Source organism: Musa acuminata, chromosome BXJ3-4 (genome assembly GCF_036884655.1).
Source record: "Musa acuminata AAA Group cultivar baxijiao chromosome BXJ3-4, Cavendish_Baxijiao_AAA, whole genome shotgun sequence".
NCBI lineage: Eukaryota > Viridiplantae > Streptophyta > Magnoliopsida > Zingiberales > Musaceae > Musa > Musa acuminata.
In genome coordinates this window covers 49,065,415-49,086,900 of record NC_088352.1, presented here as the reverse complement: position 1 = coordinate 49,086,900, position 21,486 = coordinate 49,065,415, and the positions used below count along the sequence as shown (strand labels likewise).

General features: G+C 42.5%; 2 protein-coding genes across 5 annotated transcripts; both read right to left on the bottom strand.

Annotated features, from left to right (window-relative positions):
- Window positions 1–1,513: 1,513 nt before the first annotated feature.
- On the bottom strand, window positions 1,514–3,950 carry LOC103982142 (uncharacterized). 3 transcript variants are annotated; one of them, XM_065147469.1, is made up of 3 exons: window positions 3,691–3,950; window positions 3,486–3,567; window positions 1,514–2,867 (listed from the first exon to the last, which is right to left on the bottom strand). In XM_065147469.1, the coding sequence occupies exon 3, from the start codon at window positions 2,751–2,753 to the stop codon at window positions 1,722–1,724; it is 1,032 nt and encodes a 343-aa protein (XP_065003541.1). In that variant the 5' UTR covers window positions 2,754–2,867; window positions 3,486–3,567; window positions 3,691–3,950; the 3' UTR covers window positions 1,514–1,721. The 3 variants fall into 3 exon arrangements, with proteins under 3 accessions (XP_065003541.1, XP_065003542.1, XP_065003540.1); XM_065147470.1 differs by having other exon boundaries at window positions 1,514–2,814; XM_065147468.1 differs by having other exon boundaries at window positions 1,514–2,871; window positions 3,691–3,949.
- Window positions 3,951–7,560: 3,610 nt separating this feature from the next.
- Window positions 7,561–17,960, bottom strand: LOC135635397 (uncharacterized). Of its 2 annotated transcripts, none has more exons than XM_065146431.1 (2): window positions 17,528–17,960; window positions 7,561–7,840 (listed from the first exon to the last, which is right to left on the bottom strand). In XM_065146431.1, the coding sequence occupies exon 1, from the start codon at window positions 17,911–17,913 to the stop codon at window positions 17,536–17,538; it is 378 nt and encodes a 125-aa protein (XP_065002503.1). In that variant the 5' UTR covers window positions 17,914–17,960; the 3' UTR covers window positions 7,561–7,840; window positions 17,528–17,535. The 2 variants fall into 2 exon arrangements, with proteins under 2 accessions (XP_065002503.1, XP_065002504.1); XM_065146432.1 differs by having other exon boundaries at window positions 17,532–17,960.
- Window positions 17,961–21,486: the final 3,526 nt, after the last annotated feature.

Genomic DNA, 21,486 nt, shown 5'->3' with positions numbered 1-21,486 from the left:
TCAGCTTTTTTTTTTTCCCCCATAATTTTGCTGTTCGAGTTTCTGTTTGCCGATTCTTGTGATGCTTGGTATATTATTAGTGATAGGAAGAGGAGGAAAAGAGGAAAAAGATGTCTAAAGTTGAAATTTCTTTGCCCGGTGTTTTCTTTATCGTCTCAGATTGTATTGTGAGTTCACTTAAATTTCATGTGTCTTGGAGCTGTTGTGCAGTGCTTTTGATGGAAGGAACTTTGTTTTTGTTGGTGAACCAGTCAGTTGCTTTGTTCTACGTGATGCATTACAGGTTCTCTATACACAACTTTGCTTTGGGTCCCCACTCTTATCCTTATCAAAGGAAGCAAAAAACAAGAACAGACAACACATCACAACACAGACCAAATAGTGGATGATGATGCATGCCAACCTCATAAATCTAAGTTCAAAGATAGATAATGTACTGTAAAACCTTACAAACCTTTGTTCTTCTGATGTTGAGCTTTCTGTATGAAACAATTTTCTACTTATAACTCTTGTCATACTGTCTCAGTTTTCTGTGCTCCATTTAAGAGCCCAGGATAGTCTTCTCAGGAGTCTGAATATTCTATAGATGAGACAGTTTCTAATCATATATATATATATATATATATATATATATATGAAAATCTGAAGAAGAAAAAAAACTAATATTAAAATATACCCATCGAAACTCATTCTTTATAGTTTATACATCCGGAAGCCATCCCCTATGTTTTGTTCAGCTATAGTCATCGATCATCGTCTTGCCCATGTCATCAACTGATACATAAGACATCGATATCTGCTCGACGATCTCGAGCAGATATTGATGTGTTCTTGAAATGGTGTCACTCACTGCCCACAAAAAAACTAGTTTCGAGGGAAACGGATGGCCGTACTGGAAGCTAGTCTCCGGGGACCATCTGAGAAAGTTTGGCCCCCTGTCAAAAGAAGCGGACCACAAACAACAACATGCAAAACCCTAAAGAGAAGGCCTATGCATGCATCCTTTTTCTCCATGGCGATGGGACCATACCAGTCTGCCAGCTTTTCATTCCACACTGAAACCCCCACCCAACTACTGGCCCTGCGTCCCTTTCGCTTCCTTGGATCTCATGCTGCTTTGACATTTACTGCAAAGTCCTCCATGTCTCTTGAAAACAAGCATATCTGCACCGGCTATGGAAGCACTTCCATCTCTCCCAGCTGCCTCCTCCACACCACCTTGAGGTGGTGGTGTTGCACCGTCTGGCATCGTTTCGTTCATATAAAACGCTTCCGCGGTGACATCCAAAGGCGAGGTCAAACCATATAATAATGCCATAAGCAAGACCTCCTTCCTCGGCAACATTCTATTTATGTTGACATACATATAACATGGAGACCATAGCTCGAAGATTAATCAAAGATGAGCAGCAAGTGCCGTAAACAATAATGCCGCGGGGAACATGGTGGGCGTACGCATCTACCATCTCGGTTACTGGAAAGAATGCTGAATAGCAAAACGAAGCACATGCCATTGCGATCACAAGCTTCCCCCCCGTTATCAAAAGAAACTAACGAATGGACAAAGAGTTGAATTCATCACAAACACTCGGTAGAAAATGTTCGCATTTGAAGCATTCTTATATGTATCGCTCTTCTGTTTTTTGGAACGGCATGCTTTACACGAGAAGCCTGATCGATCCATCCATCTCTCTTTCTTCTCGTAAGACTTTTTCGGTTAGCTAGTTCTCATGACGATCGAACGGACGGTGAACACCGGATGATGATCTTTGCTGAGAAGGTCTCACCGATACATGGCTGCCGGACCGAAGAAATGTTTCACAACTTGATCGGAGATCTTGTGAAGCTGCAGATGGAATGTGGATCGACTGCCTCGAACTCGAGCCGTTCGGAGGGGTCATATACGTTGGAAACATCGGCGGTGTGCCTCCTGAGGCATAAAAGACCAGTTGGGATCCAGGAACCGATGGCGGCGAAGATGAGTTGCCTCCAAACTGGTGCTCATATGCATTCGAATTTGCCGGATTCGAGTGATAGTAGTGGGAAGCATGTGGGATCAAATTACTTCCCGAGCCTGTCAACGAATTATCACAGGCTTCGGAAACCTGTGCACAATAACTTCGGACGTTGTCGTCGTTTTTGCCTTCTCCGATAACCTGTCTCGTCGTAACATCTGTTCTTACGCTTGAACTCAAACTGAAACCTGGAAACTTGGCGAGCTCAGCTGCTTTATTCCCAAGAACTCCGTCGTTTTCCGCCGCCGACGAAAACAATGCCAAGGGGCAATCTCCGGTTTCATCTGCACACTTGACATCTTTGTCGTGAAGAGTAAGCGCAAGGCCTTGGGATGTGATTGGATGATGATAGGAGAAAGCGGTCGAGATCGGAAACGATTGGCCGAGTTGTGTGAAACTTGCCGGTGGAAACGGAAGCGGAGGCAGCTTGTCGATCTCGTGTTGAGCAGCAGCAAGCAACCAGTCGACGGCCTTGCTTGGTTGATCGACTCCCAGCTTATCTTGCAGATCATAGAGTTGAATGGCAGTTGGGACGGAGAGCCTCACGCGCCTGTCCCTCAATCCTCTGATGGTGCTGACCTTGCTGTGCCGGTCTTTCCCTCCGAACGCGCGAGAAACGCGAACGATTCGTGGGTTCCTTAGTCCCAGCCATGGTCTGGAGCTCACCGGGAATTTGCCATCGCTCGTGGCACCTTCTTGTCTGGTCGCCTTCTCCTTTTCTCTCGATCTATTTATCATGATCTTATGGCCCTCACCATCGCTCCTTGTTCTGAAGTGCTCCAGCTCGACGACAAGCTAGCTGTAGGAGTTGCGATGTGATCGGTTCAAGACTAATTCATTCAGATGTGCGCCCTGCCTTTTTGTGGAAGAGAAAGAAGAGCTGAGATGCGTGTAGCAATGATATGAACATAGAGAGCCACTTCAAGCATGCTACGACGACGGATGGAACAAATTAGAACACAGTCAGGAAATTGTTGATGTTCTTTTCCTCGGTTAATATGATTACCGAGAGACGGTGGGAGCAATTTCACATCATGAGAACAAACTTTCTTTATCGGGATCATCGTATCATTGGCGAACAAATATCAAAGATCTTTAAAAGGAAATTAAAAGAAGAAGAAGAAGAAGAAGAAAATTAAAAGGAAGGAACCACAAAAGTAGTCGAGTATGTATAATAAGCTTCTTCGGCAAACACTGATAGCTATTTTGTTCGAGGGGGTGCTCCGAATATTGCAGGAAATAATACCGGCTGGTTATGTGCTTTAAGGGTTTGGATTCCCAAGGAGTTGTGTGATCATAAAACTCGGTCGAGAAACAACAAGAAGAAAGACAATTATTGAGATTTTGTAGTCCTTAGGAACAGCAACAGGAGATCAAAACCCTCCTATGCTTGTGATCGGACGAGAATAAGAACTGGAGAGAGATTAACAAGAGAAAACTCTTGGCAAGAAAAGCATGAGAAGAATTTACCTGGAAGATGGTCTTGTCGAACAGATCTTGCTGCCTTTAATTAGTTCGAAACCAACCCAACCCTTCCGGAGACGATGAACATCTAGAAGAACACGATGGGGAAAGACAAAGATGCTCAGTTGGTGCTGGTCCTAAGAAGAAAGGTTATGGAGCGATCGCAAGCATGGTGTGCGTGTGTTTATAGCTGTGGATCATCATCTTTCACCTTTTCTTTGCCCATCACCGACCGCCTTCCCGATTTCCAAAGAGAAATCTTGATCCGACCTAACAGATGCTTTGCTTGCTCGGGTAATAATAATATCTCGACGACCGAATCGGATAAAAGCAAGATAACAATTCTGTCGATGAAAGGAAAAGAGGACATATTCTAGTGGTTGATGATGAAGAGCAGAAACATAATGGACGTACTACCAATTCGAGACATGGGACCATCCAGATCGGTGTTCTTCCAAGGGCGGTGTCCCTCCCAAGGAAATCCTACACATTTATATCAGAGTTACACTACATAGTCGTGTTGTTGGCACAAAGCAAAGGAGAAAACGATTACGGGTATTCGAGCAGGTCTTTCGAGTTTTAACCGTTCCATAAGCTGACAACTTACTTGTGGTGGCTAAAGATTCCGAAACACCAAAAGGAGAGTAAAAGGTTTGGCACATTAATGTGGTCTGAAGAACTTGGAGCTGCGGGGAAGCTGTCTTCTCCTTAAAACCCTAGAGAGCTTTTAAGAGCGCTCTAGTCTCAGGGACCACACAACTTGTTGTTTGCATTTTGGTAGAGATTCTAGAATTACAACTGGTTCAGATGTCAAGAGATTTATCCATGCTGCTATGCTATGCTAAGCTAAACACGGGATGGGAAAGTGTGATATCCAAATTAGGTGACCGACAGCATGCATGCTCTACAGACAAAAGTAGTAGAGAGAAGCATCAAACAAACTCTCAGCGCTTACTTGGTCCGATCACAATCTGCACCCAACCATTTACTGTCTGTAAATGTTGTTGCTGCTCGAGAGGACTTGTTTCACCATGAAGGTCCAAACAAGAGGTGGTCTGGATCCTGTTTCCCTTCGATCTGCCCTCTTGTACTGCCATCCATCATGAAACATAAGAGACGAAACCCATTTGCTAGGTGAAAGCATTAACAAGCTTCCAACCTATACATGCAGTTGACAACAAAAGTAAACGAAAAGAAGAATACTCTTTCATTCTTTTTCTGTTTTGTTTTGTTTTGTTTGCACTTGATATGCAAAGAGCCAAGAACAATTTTCTCACCCTCCTTTGATGGGTGCGATTGCAGCATACCTCACAAAACTCGGATAGTGTTTTTGGACAAGAAATGACTCGGTTGGATGTGCTGCAAACATACTTCAAACTTTACCATCTCGTTGGGTTTCGTTCTTCTACTATAAAGCATAATTAGACCAAGACCAGCAACTCCCTCTTGACGAGGCAAATCGACCTCTTTCTTGATCTTGGATCTCAAGAACACTCCGAGGTCTATCAGTGCAAAAGTCCACTGTTTTCTTGGCCAAACAAGGGCTGATGATATATTATCGAAACCCATCAGGAACTCATTCTGCACTTGTGTTCACAAGTTTCTGCCATCTTGCGGGAAAGAGTCATTCGCATCTTCGCCTTGGATTGAGTGTTGAATCGATTCAATTATCTTTGGGAGAAGAGAAAAAGTGTGTGAAGAATATCGAGCAGCCTTTTTCCATCAAAATAGATGGTCCCATTGAGCAGTCCATTGAAAGCACCGTTAATGTGTTTCAGTATCACCGAGTCCGAATGAGTCGTAGGCAGTACACCTACGAGTGTAGGCTGATTAATGAATGATATGCATATATATAGATTTTTGTGAGAATAAGCGTCGTAATAATACAAATGCAGTAAAGCAAAAGAGAAGAAAGCATGCAGGAAAAGCAACATAATAAATGAGATCAAAAGTCAAACAATGAAGGTGATTAGGCATTCATTCAAACATCAGAGGTAGTAATAATTTGACTGGCATAGGAAAGCACAACTTTGAATCGCAGAAAAAGAGGAATAAGCTTCTTGATGGGAATGTGCAACAGGGAAACTTGAATGACCCAACTTCTTTTTCATGCCAATCTTCTTTCTTCTCCTTCCGGCTTTCACCGCATATGTATATTTTTCTCATTTTCCCTGTGACCGGAGAACTGCGACCTCTGTTAGTGAATGCTCATTTTTAATTTGAACTTGCAGCAAGAGAACAGTTTCCAAAACATTCTCTTATAATATACGAGACAGTCATCAAAATGTTTTCTTTGATCATTTTATAACCTTAGTTAGATATAGGGTAATGCTATTAAAAAGTGGCTTTAGAATACAAGGCGCTCAGCATCGATCTTAATCCAAATGAATGACGACCTTCTTGATGGTCATAAGTTAGTTGTTCATCGTCCCAATTGACCGTAGTATATTAGTTGTCTCATCATTTTCGAAGGAAAGAAAATGACCTAATGGATCACTTCAATCTCATCATTTTCGAACGAAACCTTTTCGTTCTCGTTACGAAAGCAACGATCAACCATATATCCGAACCAATTGGGCTTCTAGTCAACAACTACTCGTCTCTACTTTTCTCCTCGATTCTGATTTAATTACATATAAGCATCCTAATCCATAGAGTTCAAAAATGTGAAATATTTAACCTCTTTTACCATAACGTTGTTGGTTTTACTTACGAAAGGTATAGTATGTGATAGGCATTCTCTTTTACCGTAATGTTGTTGGTTTTATTGACGAAAGATATAGCACGTAACAAACATGTGCAAGAACGACACCAAGTAATGGGCAAAAAAATAATTTTAACATCTCCATTATATTTTCTTTTGTTATACCTTAATTAAAACTTCTTAGTCGACTATTATGGTAGTGACGGACGGTGACACCGTCGTATCGTGAGTGGCCTAACCCACTCTTGACGATAGTAAGGGCTGAGCCCTTAGGTCTTTGAGATATTCCTCATACTAATGTACTCTAAAGTTAAGGGGCTAAAGGTGGGGAAGGAGGCGCTCGAGTGTGCGGTGTGTCTTAGTGAGTTCGAGGACGACAATGAGCTCCACCTTCTCTCTCGTTTTAGCCACATCTTTCACTTAGACTATATTGACGCCTAGCTCACCTCCCATGCAACTTGCCTCATATATTGTGCGAACCTCGTCAAGCAAGTCGTCGACAACAACCTCGATCTGCTACCTATAGCCACCCCTACTATAGACATGATGGGTCTTCGGCCCGAAATTATTGTCCCACCACAGGATTATGTTCCTTTCATCATGGACCCACAATAGTGGTGACGGAAGAGGAGCAGAAGGAGGCAGCCACGGAATTGGCATGGATTGGAAGCCAAAGGTGGGCAACCTGGTTGTGATCCGGGTGATATTTAGCGAAGCTCCCAATGTTTCATTCGAGGTCCAACCGATGGAGGATATCAACTGATATACCCTATGTTTATCGCTCTCCCTCTTCTTCCTCCTTTGGCACTGCTTTGCATCTGCATCGATGGGATGTGAGGCATCTATGTTGACACTGCGCTACTCTACATCTACGTCGACGAGACACAAGGCCTTTGCCTCACCTTCCACCGACACAGATGCAAGGTGACACTAATGCAATTGGTCCTTGTCCTCTAGTCCTTGTCCTCTTCCTTCTCTTTTTTTGCCTTACCTCTCCTTGTTACTCTCTTCTCTTCCTCCTCCCCTTGTAAGAAGCTATAAAAAGCTCCATCGCTATTACGACTGTTGCTCCCATCTCGATCGTCAATGTTTGGATTGACATCGAAAAGGTCAACCACTAAGTCATTCTTGTCGATCACCATTATAATAACTACCCACAAGTCTCGACGATGTCGCTATCCACCACCACCATAATAATGGACTAAAAAATTTTAATTAGACCAAACAAATAAAAAACAAATAAAAAAATAATTGAAACATTTAATTGAAGTATCTAGTCACCAACTATTTATCATATCCTTGAGCCGATTTAATTGTTTAACTCATCTGATGTGGCATCTGGAAGTAAATTGAATACCAAACAATATAAATCACAAATTAGCAAAAATGTATCAAAATAGCATATATTAACAAAAACAATTGGAAAAGGAAAAACAATAGGGAACTTCATGGTTTATTGTAATTCAATCATTCTCCCTGTGAAAGAGGAACACAGTTGTGAGAGCAATTTTCAAATTTATCTCAGCAAAAGAAAATTCTGGCAAGAACACAGTAATTCAGCCCAATGAACACAACAGAACTAGTGGTGAGATGGCACTTCTTGAAATCAACCCAGCAGCACAAGCCTAATCGAGATGCAAGAAGACGGCTCTGCAACCTGTAAAAAGGGGGAGAAAAAGATGAGATATATATACATATATGTGTTCTTCTCGGAAATAAAGAGCTACGGCATATTGTTTGTATCAAGTAATGGAATGTTCTCAAATGCACCATATTCTATTACGAGCTTATGGTACTAGTAGGAAACATTAAATAAAATGATTTCTTGTAGGTCTAATTAGCTGAAGCATTTATGAGGCTACAGGAATCATCCATCATATATGAAAAACATCAATATCAGATAAACTCTTTATGATGTATCACTAAACCAGTGCATCATGACTTGTCAAACTACAACCAGGAGAGTACAAGGGCAAGCTAAAAGCATCTGCCTGTTGAATGTACAAGCATCAATGAATCCAACTACTTGGCTTGATAATCGATAGTTAGTGCTTTTGAAAAACTTGTATCATCAGAGGTACCAGAACAACCGATAAAACATGACCCACCAGAACGACCACTGGTTTCATAGTAAAAAACAAAGAAAAATTAGATAAAGGATAACTTCCAAATAACGCTACTAAAATGAATCTAAGACCTGGACCACGACCAACACCAGACAAGTTTCAAAAGAAAGTTAAAAGATAATAACAAGTTCACCTAGCGTAATACCTGAACCTAAAGTGCAGGTCTATACTATCCATAAATACAAATTCCTTAAATGTTCTCACAATTAACAAAAATTATAACCGGAACCTAAAGTGCATAGTGGTAGTATCATACCATGACAAAAATTTGTCAATAACATTTCCTGCGACGTTAAAACACATCTATAAAAACATATGTGACAACTTTCTCAATTTCCCTCACCTGGTTATATATTAAAAATTTGACACCAAAGCCAACCAAAACTTATGCTACCCATCAAATGCTTTAAAAGAATGTAAAACTTTGAATCATTCTTGTGAAATGGAAGCCAATGTTTGTTGGCCTCATCTGCTAAATAAGTATTCGTGTAACAATCAGATTACAGCAAAACCAAGTTTGCTTAGTTGTTATCTTTTCCTGTAATATTATACTTTAGCTAGGAGTCCTCCTCCAGGAACTCCATTATACAGTAAGTTTTTCTGTGTCTTAACAAAATTACTCAATGACGAGTGGCCATTAGCTTTTAAATCAGGTTTGTGAACCCAAAGGGTCATTTAAATAAAGGAATCAATACTAGACCTGACTGGTCCAGCAGCGATCATTATAGATGAATCCAGTTTGACTTTATAAGTGTATAATGGGTTCAATGTAAGTCATCTAGGTATCAATTAGTTATTTAGCTTGTGTTTTTAATTAGTCAGTCAGGGTGAAGCCTAGACCCAAACAAAAAGAATTTATCTAAGTTATAAAGTTCCATAAGTACTTAAATAGATATCTAAACAATGGCCTATTCTTCTATGTGGATCTGGTCCTTATGCAGATAGAAGAGCCAGATATAAGTAGACTAAAAAAACAATGGCTGTTATGTAACTGCCGTTTATAGATTTGTTTAACATCCTCCTATCATTAAACGTCTACCAAAACAGTATAATGCTCCCATGACAAGGAAACCAATCTTCCAAGAAACAGTGTCTTCCGGGAAAGGAAAGGATATTATGGGCTTGTGCTTAATCCGCTACACTCCTTTCGAGCTAACCTAATTTTTCCTTATTTATACACTATGAGCCTTATGATATGTTACTGAATTTGATTGCAGAATAGAATAAGTTGTATGTAAAACATTTTTTGTGTATCAAATCTTATTGGATTAAACTTCTCAGGTTTCTGTCTTATATTTGTCTACTAACATGTCCTACATTTCTTCCAGCTATTCTCCAGTTATAGCAGCACGTTCTTAATTGTCTACCTTCTGACCTAATGACAGAAACCCAGCAAAATAGTGGCATTCCTTTTTCTTTCAGTCTACCATTTTACTTATTAAGAATTACCAAAGTGAAAGGATCATATGTACGACCACTGAATCTTAAGACATAGAATGAAGGTCAGCAAGAAATTAAATGAAGGATGGAAAAACATCATCCCCCCTATAATATAGAGAAAGAGGGTGAATAATATCAAAATGACATCAAAAGAATCCTAGATTTCACGAGAACGGGGAGGAGTAAACATCTGAATTGTAATGGTTTCAAGATAAGACACAAATTCATCAAATCCAAACTCTATATTCATAGAGAAACGGATATGAATATTCATACGCATCGGAAAGATAAGATTTCTCGTTTTCATTGGCCTAGGAGGCGATGCCTCGAGAACAGATGAAGTAGTATCAGTCTCTAGTAAAACATAGCAAACACCAAATCAAGACTTCTGATAGGGAAAATAATGACATAAGCATTGACCTGTTGACTCATCCAACAACCCGCTGCTACCTAGACGATGGCATGGGCAGAAGAACCCACATGCCTCCCTTCTCTTGCGGCGAGCAACAGGGAAGCGACCTTTCGCCCCCGACCAATCATAGTTTCGGGAAAGGCCACATAGGCTGGCTGCAGGGAGCATTAATCCTTGGCGACGAAGCCTATTTCCCCCTTTTTCCGATCGCCTATCGTCCGCTTATCCTAGGCAGGGGCAACCCTGACAAACGACACCCCTATAGTCGTCCTTCATCGATGACCCACCATAGGGAGATGTACCAACCGATCGTTGACATGAATGAGCCCCTGAACGACATACGGGTCCTCCCTGATCAGCCATCAGCCTCCCTCCATCAACCACTCAAGTATAAAAGCCAACCCCCAAAGCTTGAAGAGGGGACTGGACCGAAGAACTTCTACTATTCCTACTTCACTACTAACTTTATCAACAGAAGGGTCGGGTCAAGAACTCCCCTGATGCTGACCGCTTGTGTAGGGTTCCCGGCAAAGCCAAGGCACACCTCGGCTTATCTCTAGAACCTCGAGAAAGCCCAAACCACCTTGGTCTGAAGTAGAATCCAACTCGGGCGAACAAGCGGCACCTCGAGATTACTTCAGCCAGACCTTCCCCCACTCCAATCACCTCTCATGATTTCCACGTGAGCCATCAGGACGAGCTTACACCTTCGGGATAGAGGGTCATGAACCTCCGTCCTTGGCCCTCCTATAGGAGGTCAACTAATAAAGGCATTTAGTCCCATGTTAGTTGAGGAGTAGGGGAGTCAAAGAGCTTATAAGTCCGTCGAGTCACCCTTACCCTCATAGGCCCCTTTTGAGGCTCATGAGCCCCAAAATAGGCAAAACTGTATGGATACGCCAAAATCGAACAATTACTCATGAGCCTACTGTTACGGACTTAGCTGAAATTGCCGAAGTCGTGAGGCACCCTTGCGGTCAAGTCACAGGCTTAACTAGAGTTGCCTAAGTCATGATTGCACCCTTGCGCTAACTTCTCAGACTTAACTGAGATTGCCTAAGTCATGACGCGCCCTTACGATATGCATCCACAAAGGGTTAACCAATTTGCAACATCGCTCAGGTCTCGTAAAACCTATAAAAGAGCAAGTTGATTAGTTTGAAAACAAGCGGCGAACAAATCCCGACGTCTTGCGAAGAGAGAAGCTTTACAAGCAATTCAATAAACACTTCAAGTGCAAGAGAGAAAAGAGAGGAAAGAGAAAACAAGGACTTTAGAAGGCAAAACAAACAGTCACAAGTCCACAAATGATTGCTCACTGGGTGTTAGGCATGATGGTAAGTTCCTGTTAGTTAACGTGCGAACTTGTGTATACCGATTAACGCCCAACACTACCCCGAAGCTTCATCCACCCCTATGCCACCCGGGAGGTTCCAAGGGCTTGAGATGGCTAACGTTTCGCGTGCGACTACGGTCTATAGAAAACAAGATGTGGTACGCGAAAACGAAGCCCTTTTGGGGCAATTTTGCCCGACGTGGTAAGCGATCGCACAATAGCGCTGCAAACTATTCTTGCTTACATTTTTCAAGCAAAAACATACAAAACCAAGACAAAACATGCTACTAAGCATCTGTACAAGCATGTAAAATCGACGAACGGTTCATTAAGCGAAGTTATTACGGGTGCAGGACGAGCGCTCGTGTCATTTTCCCCCACTTAAACTATCGACACTCTCGTTGACGCTTGTTGGTAGGCTTTGATGACTACTTCATGTCGTAGGGCATCTTCAGGCTCCCAACTGGTTTCTGTTCGGGGAAGCTTTCGCTACTTCACCAAGTATTCGGTTTGCTCCGCTCCATTGGGTAGCTTTATCTTACGATCCGCTAGAATGGTTTCAACTCGCTTCTCATAGGAGGCTCTGGTGAGAGGTAGCTAAGTTGGAACACTTTGAGAAGCATCTTGCGGATCTGAGTGGTAGGCTTTCAAGTTGCTTGCGTGAAAGACATTATAAATATTGAGCCACGCCGGTAGTTGCAACTTGTAGGAGACATTGCCTATCCTGCTGATAATTGGGAAGGGTCCTTCATACTTGTGCACTTTATGCCTAAAGAGCTAGAGTGATGTTAGTTGGAGCTTCACCAACACCAAGTCGCCAAATTTGAACTCATGTGATCGCCTTCCCAAGTCTGCCCACTTCTTCATCTTTTTGGCCACCTTCTCCAAGTAAGCCCGCGCAATATCTACATTTTAGTGTCATTCCTTCGTAAAGTGATATGCTGACGAACTACTCTCGGTGTAACCGATCGCCAAGGTATAAGGAGTTGATGGTTGTTGTCCCGTAATTATTACAAAGGGACTTTTGTTGGATGCAGAGCTCCGTTGCAAGTTATAGGAGAATTGGGCAACATCCAACAGCTTCACCCAATCTCGTTGGTTGACACTTACGTAGTGCCGAAGATATTGCTCAATGAACGAATTTATTCTTTTAGTTTGGCCATCCATCTGGGGGTGGAGGCTTATGGAGAAGTATAACTTGGATCCTAGCAATTTGAATAGCTCGGTCCACAATCATCCCAAGAACCAAGCATCTCGATCACTGACGATATTGTGGGGGACTCCCCAATACGTCACCACACTCTTCATCATCAACTTGGTTGCCTCCTTTGCTGAACAATATAGGGGTGCAGCAATAAACGTTGCATACTTTGAAAACCGATCGACCACCATGAGTATCGATCCAAGTCCCCCTACTACTAGCAAGTTTGATATGAAGTCCAAAGAAATGCTCTCTTACAACCTTTCTGGTATGGGCAACAACTCCAAAAGTCCCACCGGCTTCCGCTGCTCTACCTTGTCTTGTTGGCAAGTAAGGCATATTCGAACATATTCCTCCACAACAGTCCCCATCTTTGGCCAATAGAAGACCCTCTCCACAAGAGCCAATGTTTGGTGAATGCTTGGATGTCCGCCTAAAGGGAATCGTAATACTCTCTCAAGAGTTCATGCCTCAAATTGTTCGCTCAACGAACATAAACCCTATTCCCTTTTGTGTAGATGAGTCCCTCCTGGACCTAAAATTGTCGTGCCTTGCCTTCTTTGATTAGTTGCATCACGGTTACTGCCTGGGGATTACTATGCAGTCCATCCCTGATTTTGGAAAGGAAGTTGGAGCGCAACTGACTTGCTTGGCCTCCATCTTCCAACTACGTGGCATTCACCAACTCCACTTTCCAGCTCAATGCATCGGTCAAGACATTTGTTCTTCCGGGCTTGGACTCCATTACCATGTCGAACTCAGCTAGGAAGTCCTATCATCGTGCTTGTTTTGGGGAGAGTTTCTTTTGAGTTTAAAAATAACTCAAAGCGATGTTGTCCGTCCTTAGCACAAATTACGATCCGAGAAGGTAGTGCCACCAAACTCGTAGACAGTAGACCATCGTTATCATCTCCTCATGCACTAGATACCGCCGCTCAATCTCGTCGAGCTTGTGGCTCTTGTAGGCTATCGGGTGACCCTCCTGCATGAATACTCCTCCAATAGCGAAGTCTGAAGCATCTGTATGGACTTCGAAGGGCTTCTCATAGTCCAATAATTTGAGTACTGATTCTTCCAACACAACTGTCTTTAGATCTTAGAATGTCGCTTCACATTTGTCGAACCATCGCCAATGCTGCTCCTTCAGCAACTCCGTTAGTGGAGCTACGCGCTTCGAATACCCAACTATGAAGCGCCAATAGTAGTTGACGAAACCAAGGAAGGATCTCAACTCCGATACTTCCTTTCGTGTTCGTCATTCCGCCATAGCTTACACCTTTGATTTATCCATCCGAATAGAACTGTCATTGATTTAGGGCCCCAAAAACAAAATCTTCGTCTGAGCAAAGTAACACTTCTCCCTTTTCATAAACAAAGTGTTCACCTTGAGAACTTTAAAAACTGTTCGAATGTGCTCGACATGCTCCTCAAGCATTTGGCTGTAAACGACGATGTCGTCCAAGTAGACAACCACAAACTTGTCCAAATACTCATTGAATAGTTAGTTCATGAGAGTACTAAAAGTGGCTGGAGCTTTGGTTAAGTCGAAGGGCATCATCAAGAACTCAAATGCTTCATACCTAGTTATACAAGTAGTTTTTGCTTTGTCACCTTCAACAATGCGCACCTGCTAGTACCCCGACCGAAGGTTAAGTTTTAAGAAATACTTTGTTTTGCCCAATAAGTCGAACAAATCCGCGATAAGCAAGATGGGATACTTGTTCTTCACCGTCACCTTATTTAGGGCCCAATAGTCGACGCATAATCGGAGGCTCCCATCTTGTTTCGTTTGGAAGAGAACTGGAGCTCTGAATAGTACTTTTGAACTGCGGATGAGACCACCGCTTAGCAGTTCATCTAACTGCTTCCTGAGCTCTGGCAACTCTAGAAAGGTCATGCGGTATGGTGGTCTCGTTAGAGACTTCACTCCCAGCTCCAGCTCAATATAACGATCCACGCCTCTGCGTAGTGACAAAGTTTTCGACAACTCGAGTGGCAGAACGTCTGTGAACTCCTTTGGAACATTCGCCACCACAACAAGTTCATGAATGGCCTCCCCATCAAGTGGCTCCAGCTTTATAGCGGCCACGAAGGTTAAATCTCCTTTTTGTACCCCCTTTCTTTAGTTGTAAACTGATATTTATTGTGGGTCCTTCGCTCCTCGATAAATAGGAACCATGCAGGGGTCGTCGCCTCCCAAAAGGCATACGGAGTTTAGGAAAAACATTGGCACCAACTTCGCCACATGCATGAACTTCATTCCGAGAATTACTTGGAAGTCGTCCAGTGGCATCGCCATCATGTTTGTACTTCCGCTCCATGTCCCGATCTTGATGGGTACTGCCTTTGCTAGTCCGGAGATCCGCTTAGCCTCCAAGTTCACTGCTTTTATCTTACTTAGGTTCTTCTCCAAGTTTAGCCCAAGTCGCTTTGCTTCTCTGCCGGCAATGAAATTGTAGGTGGCACCCGTGTCCACCATCGCATGGGTTGTTCGACCGTTAAGCTTGATGTCCACGTATATCAACTCGTTGCTCCCTACTTTCTGTAGCTTCGCCTTCAAGTTCTCCCCCACTTGACCCCACAACGCATTCAACAAATGTATTGCTCCCATCCGGGGTCCTTGTACTCCTCATCGTCACTGCTGGATTCCGAACTACTCAAACTAAGGGCGATAGCCTTGCCCTTATCTGATTTGGGGGGGTGGATTGAAGTTGTTAAGGCAATGAGTGCTTGTTTTTGTGGGCACTTCCTCACCATGTGCGGCCCTCCGCATAAGAAACATCCGTTAGGTTTTGGGGCCTTGCCTTTTGAGTTTAGCTCTTTTGTGGGAACTCTTCTTCCTTTGTTCGCCCCCGGACTCCTTCCCTTGAGAATATTTTGGTAGGCGATTTCCTGACGATTGTTTCTTTTTCCCCAAGTCCTCCGAGGAAACAAAATCAATGAGGCTTTCCACAATTGCAATTGCCCCGATCACATTAGTGACATTCCTTCGATGCAGTTCCTATTATGCCCACGGCTTCAGACCATCGAGGAAACTGAACAGCTTATCCTTTTCGGACATGTCTTGTATGCCTAGCATCAGTGTGGAAAATTGTTTCACGTAATCCCGAATAGAAGTACTTTGGCAGAGTTGTCTCAACTTCCTCCTTGCGATGAACTCCGAGTAGGAACTGAGTTCTCAACTCCCGCTTCAAGTCCTCCCATGTGTCCACTCAACATCGACCTTGTTGGATCTCCTCCCAACGGGTTCGCCACCAAAGTTTTGCATACCCATTCAGATACATGGTTGCTATCGAAACTATGGTATATTCAGAATTGAGCATTGTAGCTCGTAAGTATTGTTCCATGTCGAATAAAAAAATTTCGAGCTCCTTTGTATCCCTGGCACCCCCGTAGTAATGTGACTCGAGTGCTCTCAGATTTTGTGGCGGCATACGCAGGTGTTACTCCCTCCTGCATTTAGCGCCCTTGTGAGAAATGCCACTCTGGTTTAAGTTCCACCACGACTTCGTACAGATGTTGCACGGAGTCTTTGGTGTCTTCTGTTAGTCAATCGACTCGGAACTCAACCTTGTCGATTCGAGATTCAGCTTCTTGCGAGCTATCTACCCCAAAAAGCCTTTGTTAGCCTTGGTAGAGTTTCTCGAAACTCGCTTCAAGAATATCAAGGCGAGTTTCCGCCGCTGTGAGTCTCTCCTTGTGGCTCTTTCCACTTAGCGTTTTAGATTATGCCTCCTCTGCTCGCGAAGAGTAGTCAACTTCTCGCTCGTCATGTTCGCTGCCACGCTCCCCTTGAGCGGCTCCAACGGCATGAGAGCGAGTTTGCACTTGTAGCCCACCTATGGTTGCTTGGGGCAATGGTTCGGCTTGCCCCATGTTGCTTGATTCACCACGATGCTTCGCCATGGCAAGATTGCAAAGTTTATTCGTTGTTTGCTCGAATTGTTTGCCCACTTTGATACCACAATGTCACGGATTGAGCTGAAATTGCCTAGTCGTGAGGCACCCTTGTGCTAACTTTTCGGGTTTAGCTGAGATTGTCTAAGTCATGACGCACCCTTACGATATGCGTTCGCAAAGGGTCAACCAATTTACAACCTCGCTCAGGTCACGTAGGACATGTAAAAGAATAAGTTGATTAGTTCAAAAATGAGCGACAGACAAATCACAACGTCTCACGAAGAGGAAAACTTTACAAACAATTCAACAAACACTTTGAGTGCAAGAGAAAAAAGAGAGAAAAAAGAAAACAAGGACTTTAGAATACAAAACGAACAATTGCAAGTCTACAAACGATTGCTCACCGGATGTCGAGCACGACAAGTACTCGTCAAGTTAACGAGCGCACTTGTGTATACCGATAACGCCCAATACTACCCCAAGGCCTCATCCACCCCTGTGCCACCTAGGAGGTTTCAAGGGTCTGAGATGGCTGACGTTTCATGCGCAACTACAATCTACAAAAAACAAGCCGTGGTATGCGAAAACGAAACCATTTTGGGATAGTTTTAACCAACATGGTAAGTGATCGCACTACAGCGCTGCAAACTATTCTTACTTGTATCTTTCAAACAAAAACACATAAAATTAAGCAAAACATGCTGCTAAGCATATGTACATACATGTAAAAGCGACGAACAATTTATTGAACGAAGTTGTTACGGGTGGGCGACAACGGTTCGTGACACTACAGATGTTGACAAAATGTTACTTATTAACTATTAACTTCATTAAGGACAGAGGATCTTTGATGCATTCATTCTTAGAGACACCAGAAAAGTATTGTATCTCCACAAACCCTAATCGCGATATAAGAGGGAAACCCAGACCTGCCTCACTACTGGTACCCGCCGCCCCGGGCATTTTCGTCCTCCTCCACCTTCTCGGTGAGGTAGACCTTGGGGAAATCATCAGGACCGAAGGTTTTGGCGGCCATGATCCGCTCAACGTCGGCCTTCCTGAGGAGAGTCCGGCGAACGGGGGGCCGATCGCGGCGACGATCGCGCGTGTAGTACTTGATGTCGAAGACGGTTTCGGGTTCCGTGGTGGGGACGCAGACCTTGGCGGGCGCGGTGGCGGGGCAGAAGCGGCGGTACTCGGTGGCCTTGGGGAGGGAGCTACGGTACTCGGGGCTGGAGCAGGGCCCGGTGATCTCCCACGGCATCTTGAAGAACTTCTTGAACGATTGCGAGAGGGCTTTGCCAGCGGACGCCATCACAAAAGGAGAGTCTGAGACGAGATCGGAGAGGGAAGGGGGGGGGGGGGTGGGGGTGGGAATCGGAGTGAGAAGAAAATGGAGTTCTTTTGTCAGACCTAAAATAAAAGGGGTCGTTGGGCGACAATTGGGCGGGCCGACTTCGGCCCATAACCAAACCACGTGATAGCTTCTTGCATGAATAATGTTAATATTTATTGTTGATAGCACGTGACGTAATTTTTTTTTATGTCTTCATTTAAATTGTCTATATGTACCATAATGCAATTATATTTCCTTTTTAACCACGAGATGTAATATCCGAGATGGGTATAATCTACCAAATCAGTACGGTACTTGTGTATGCATAACAACAGCAAAGAATGCCATGTATAACGTGAAAGAAGATGATTCTTTTTCCCTCGTTTTTGTGATAAGGAGTATATCTTTGTTAATAATCATTCGATATATAATTGTAATGTGATGTTTAAAATAAAATGAAAAGATGAAGGTTATCCGAAAATAACCAACGGTCGACACGTAATGACCACGTGTCATCCAAGTCATCTGTCTTCATGTACAAAGTTTTTTTCTCATTCATTCTAGCAAGTAAGGTAAAATCATAAACCTTTTTCTCTTCTTTTTATAATCCTAAACTCTCTTCTCTTCCCTTATGACAAGAAAGGACATCACAAACTTTTTTCATCTCATACAAGATATAAAAACACATTCTAAATAGAGAAATAGAGGGTTCACTCTTTTTGAAGTATCTGAATCCATATTTAAGGACCTCAAATCACAAACTTGGGCGACGGGTCAAGGCAGGAAATCCCTCGTCACTAACTACTTGTGCAAGTTCCCGGCACTCTAAGAAGCACTTTGGGGTGAGGTTGAATGCTCTTGGGCATAGACTTCCAACAATCTAAAGGAGAAGCGTTAGTCAACCCCACCTCGAGTCGATTATGATTCATCCAAAAAATATAAGAGGAACTAATTCTAATAAACTTTTGCCTCCCGTGGTTGGAGGCATTCGATGGCAGTGATGACCCGATAAAGAATATTGTAACTTTTTTATGCTCAAATATTATTATATGAAACTTTGAATGCCTTGATATATCGCACCTTCTCAACCATGTTAAGAGACCCAACACGGGTATGGTACGCTCACCCGAAGTTGCTTTCTATCAATTCTTTTGCTAAGCTCGTGACAGAGTTTGAATTTTACTTCCTCAGAAACATACGCCCAAAGCTATCAACAATCATACTTCTTGGACTTAGGCAAGGGGAGAAAAAAATACTTGTAGACTTCATCACTCGGTTCACTAATAAAATAAGAGGCATGATAGATACTCATTGATCGCTTATAATATAGACTTTCATGATGAGGCTCAAGCTCTCTCATCTTTTTCGATTATTGGTAGAGAGACCATAAATGACGGTACTAGAGATACTTTTGATAGTCAGTCAATACATTGTTGTTTAGGCAATGGTTTCTGGTAAGTATAAGGAGTCATGTAAGAGGTCGAACTAGAGCGACCATAATCCACCCTGACCCTGAGGTCATTGTGGCGAAGGAGGAATGATTGACCTAACTTACCTTACCTAAGTTCTGAGCTGACCTTCCTGAATATGTCTAGAACTAAATTTTTCTACAGATAAAAGAGAATGGGCTCTTAAAAGACCTTCACCCGAGGAAGACTCCATTGACAAAAAGAGATAAGTCCAAATATTCTCGATGGATATCCCCTCCAAAATGATACTAGTCGACATACACTCAACTAATCGACTACGGATGTACTAGGCTAATACGCCGTAGTCCCTAAATGGTATAGGGGATCTAATCAATTGAACCTGTCTATCCTTAATTATTGTATACCTATAGTCCCTCATCTATCTAATATCCCAGAGATCATATACTGGGCATAGTACTATCAGGCCCATATGAAATCTAAGTCTCACTTTAATCGGATTCTACTGAAGAACTTTATCTTTTAATCTGAATCTCACGCTTACTGAATTCATCATGATCCAATTGACCTTGGCCAAGGATTTGATTGAGTGAGATTACATGAGATATTCCTCTTATGATATCGAGAATAGTTGATTATCTATTAACACTCAATTGCCTTCATAATATTGGCTATCACTCCAATAATCGATTGTGCTAGATCTGAAATTTTTAGACCTATAAGTCTGGTATCAAAGAGCCGAGTACTCATATAGGACATCCTTGGTATCTAAAATCTAAGAACCAAACACGCAATTGAGACTACAAAATTATTATCTAATGATGAGGTATCATTAATCAACCAGTATTCCATAAGTGGATCATTTAGTGAATTCATTCTCTAATGAGCACTTGCACTATATCCCTAGTGTCATCACACAAGCAACTATGAGATCAATTGTCTCCATCATATGGACAGGTATATAGTATACCGATCTGTCCGATTATCTTGATGTCCCTCTCCGAGTAATATATGACCGAGAACATTTAGTGATTTGTGTTTATAGACGAATTGGTCTCATTATCATGATCTCATCATAATCCAATTCTTATTGTACAGATTTAGGGACATCATAATATATTCATCATTAATATAAAGTGATAAAATATCATAATAATAATAACCAAAAAGATTATGTAGCGTATTACACATGTCAACACTCACGTGATTAGCTAACAAGACACATATAACTAGCAATTATGCCCCAAGCATTGAGCATTAGTCTATCATGTCTTTAGCGTCAGTTGTAAAGTGTATGTATATTTTTAAGATGTGAGTGTTGCAAGTTCAGGAAAGAATGTTTCATTACTTTTAAAAGGACTACACCAATTCGATCGAGCCTCTATATCAAAAATTAGACCTTGACCTACCAAGATGGAAGACTGGTCAGACGCGCAAGCCCGACGATGTTACAAGCAAAACACACAAGGAATAAGTCGGATAGATAGACCTGCTGACTCAATAGAGACCAACACATTATAAGATAACAAGTTAGGTGTCATGGCGAGTCAAAACTATCATCAAAAGGCATTTCAAGCACCATAAGGACATTTTGATCCTGGGGGTAATTAATGAACAGATCTTCCTCAATCTCCACCTTACGATACTTCAATTTAAAATGGGCTATGATGATATAGTACCCATATTGATACGAGATGACCCCTTATCTCTCTAGGCTTCCTAAGCCTGATGGAGGCCTTGTAGTCGATGATTACTTCCTCCCAATACCTCGATATCATGCTTTGCCTAGGCTCTGGCACCTCTTTTATACGCTGAACTTGCTCGATGATACTCATGACCCGCTCATTAGTCATAGCAACTTGTTCGATGAGCTTCGAGTTTTATGTCCTTATCGAATCCAACTTTCAAGTAAGTCGCAACACCTCGTTCTTCATATTTTGGCTTTTGCTCGGAACCCCTTTCAACTACTAGGCATAGTCAGTGAGGCATTTATCGACATCCTCTAAATGCCTTGCTAGCTTAAACCATCCAGCCTCTATCTTGACAATAAGCATAGGGTCTCCCCTTTACTTCTTTAGCACATCTACTTTTTCGCAGAGATTATCGATCATAAGGGACGGTTGGT

Excerpts from the sequence above, each read along its gene's own strand:
- LOC103982142 (XM_065147469.1), bottom strand. The coding sequence starts at position 2,753 with ATGATAAATAGATCGAGAGAAAAGGAGAAGGCGACCAGACAAGAAGGT.
- LOC135635397 (XM_065146431.1), bottom strand. The coding sequence starts at position 17,913 with ATGGCGTCCGCTGGCAAAGCCCTCTCGCAATCGTTCAAGAAGTTCTTC.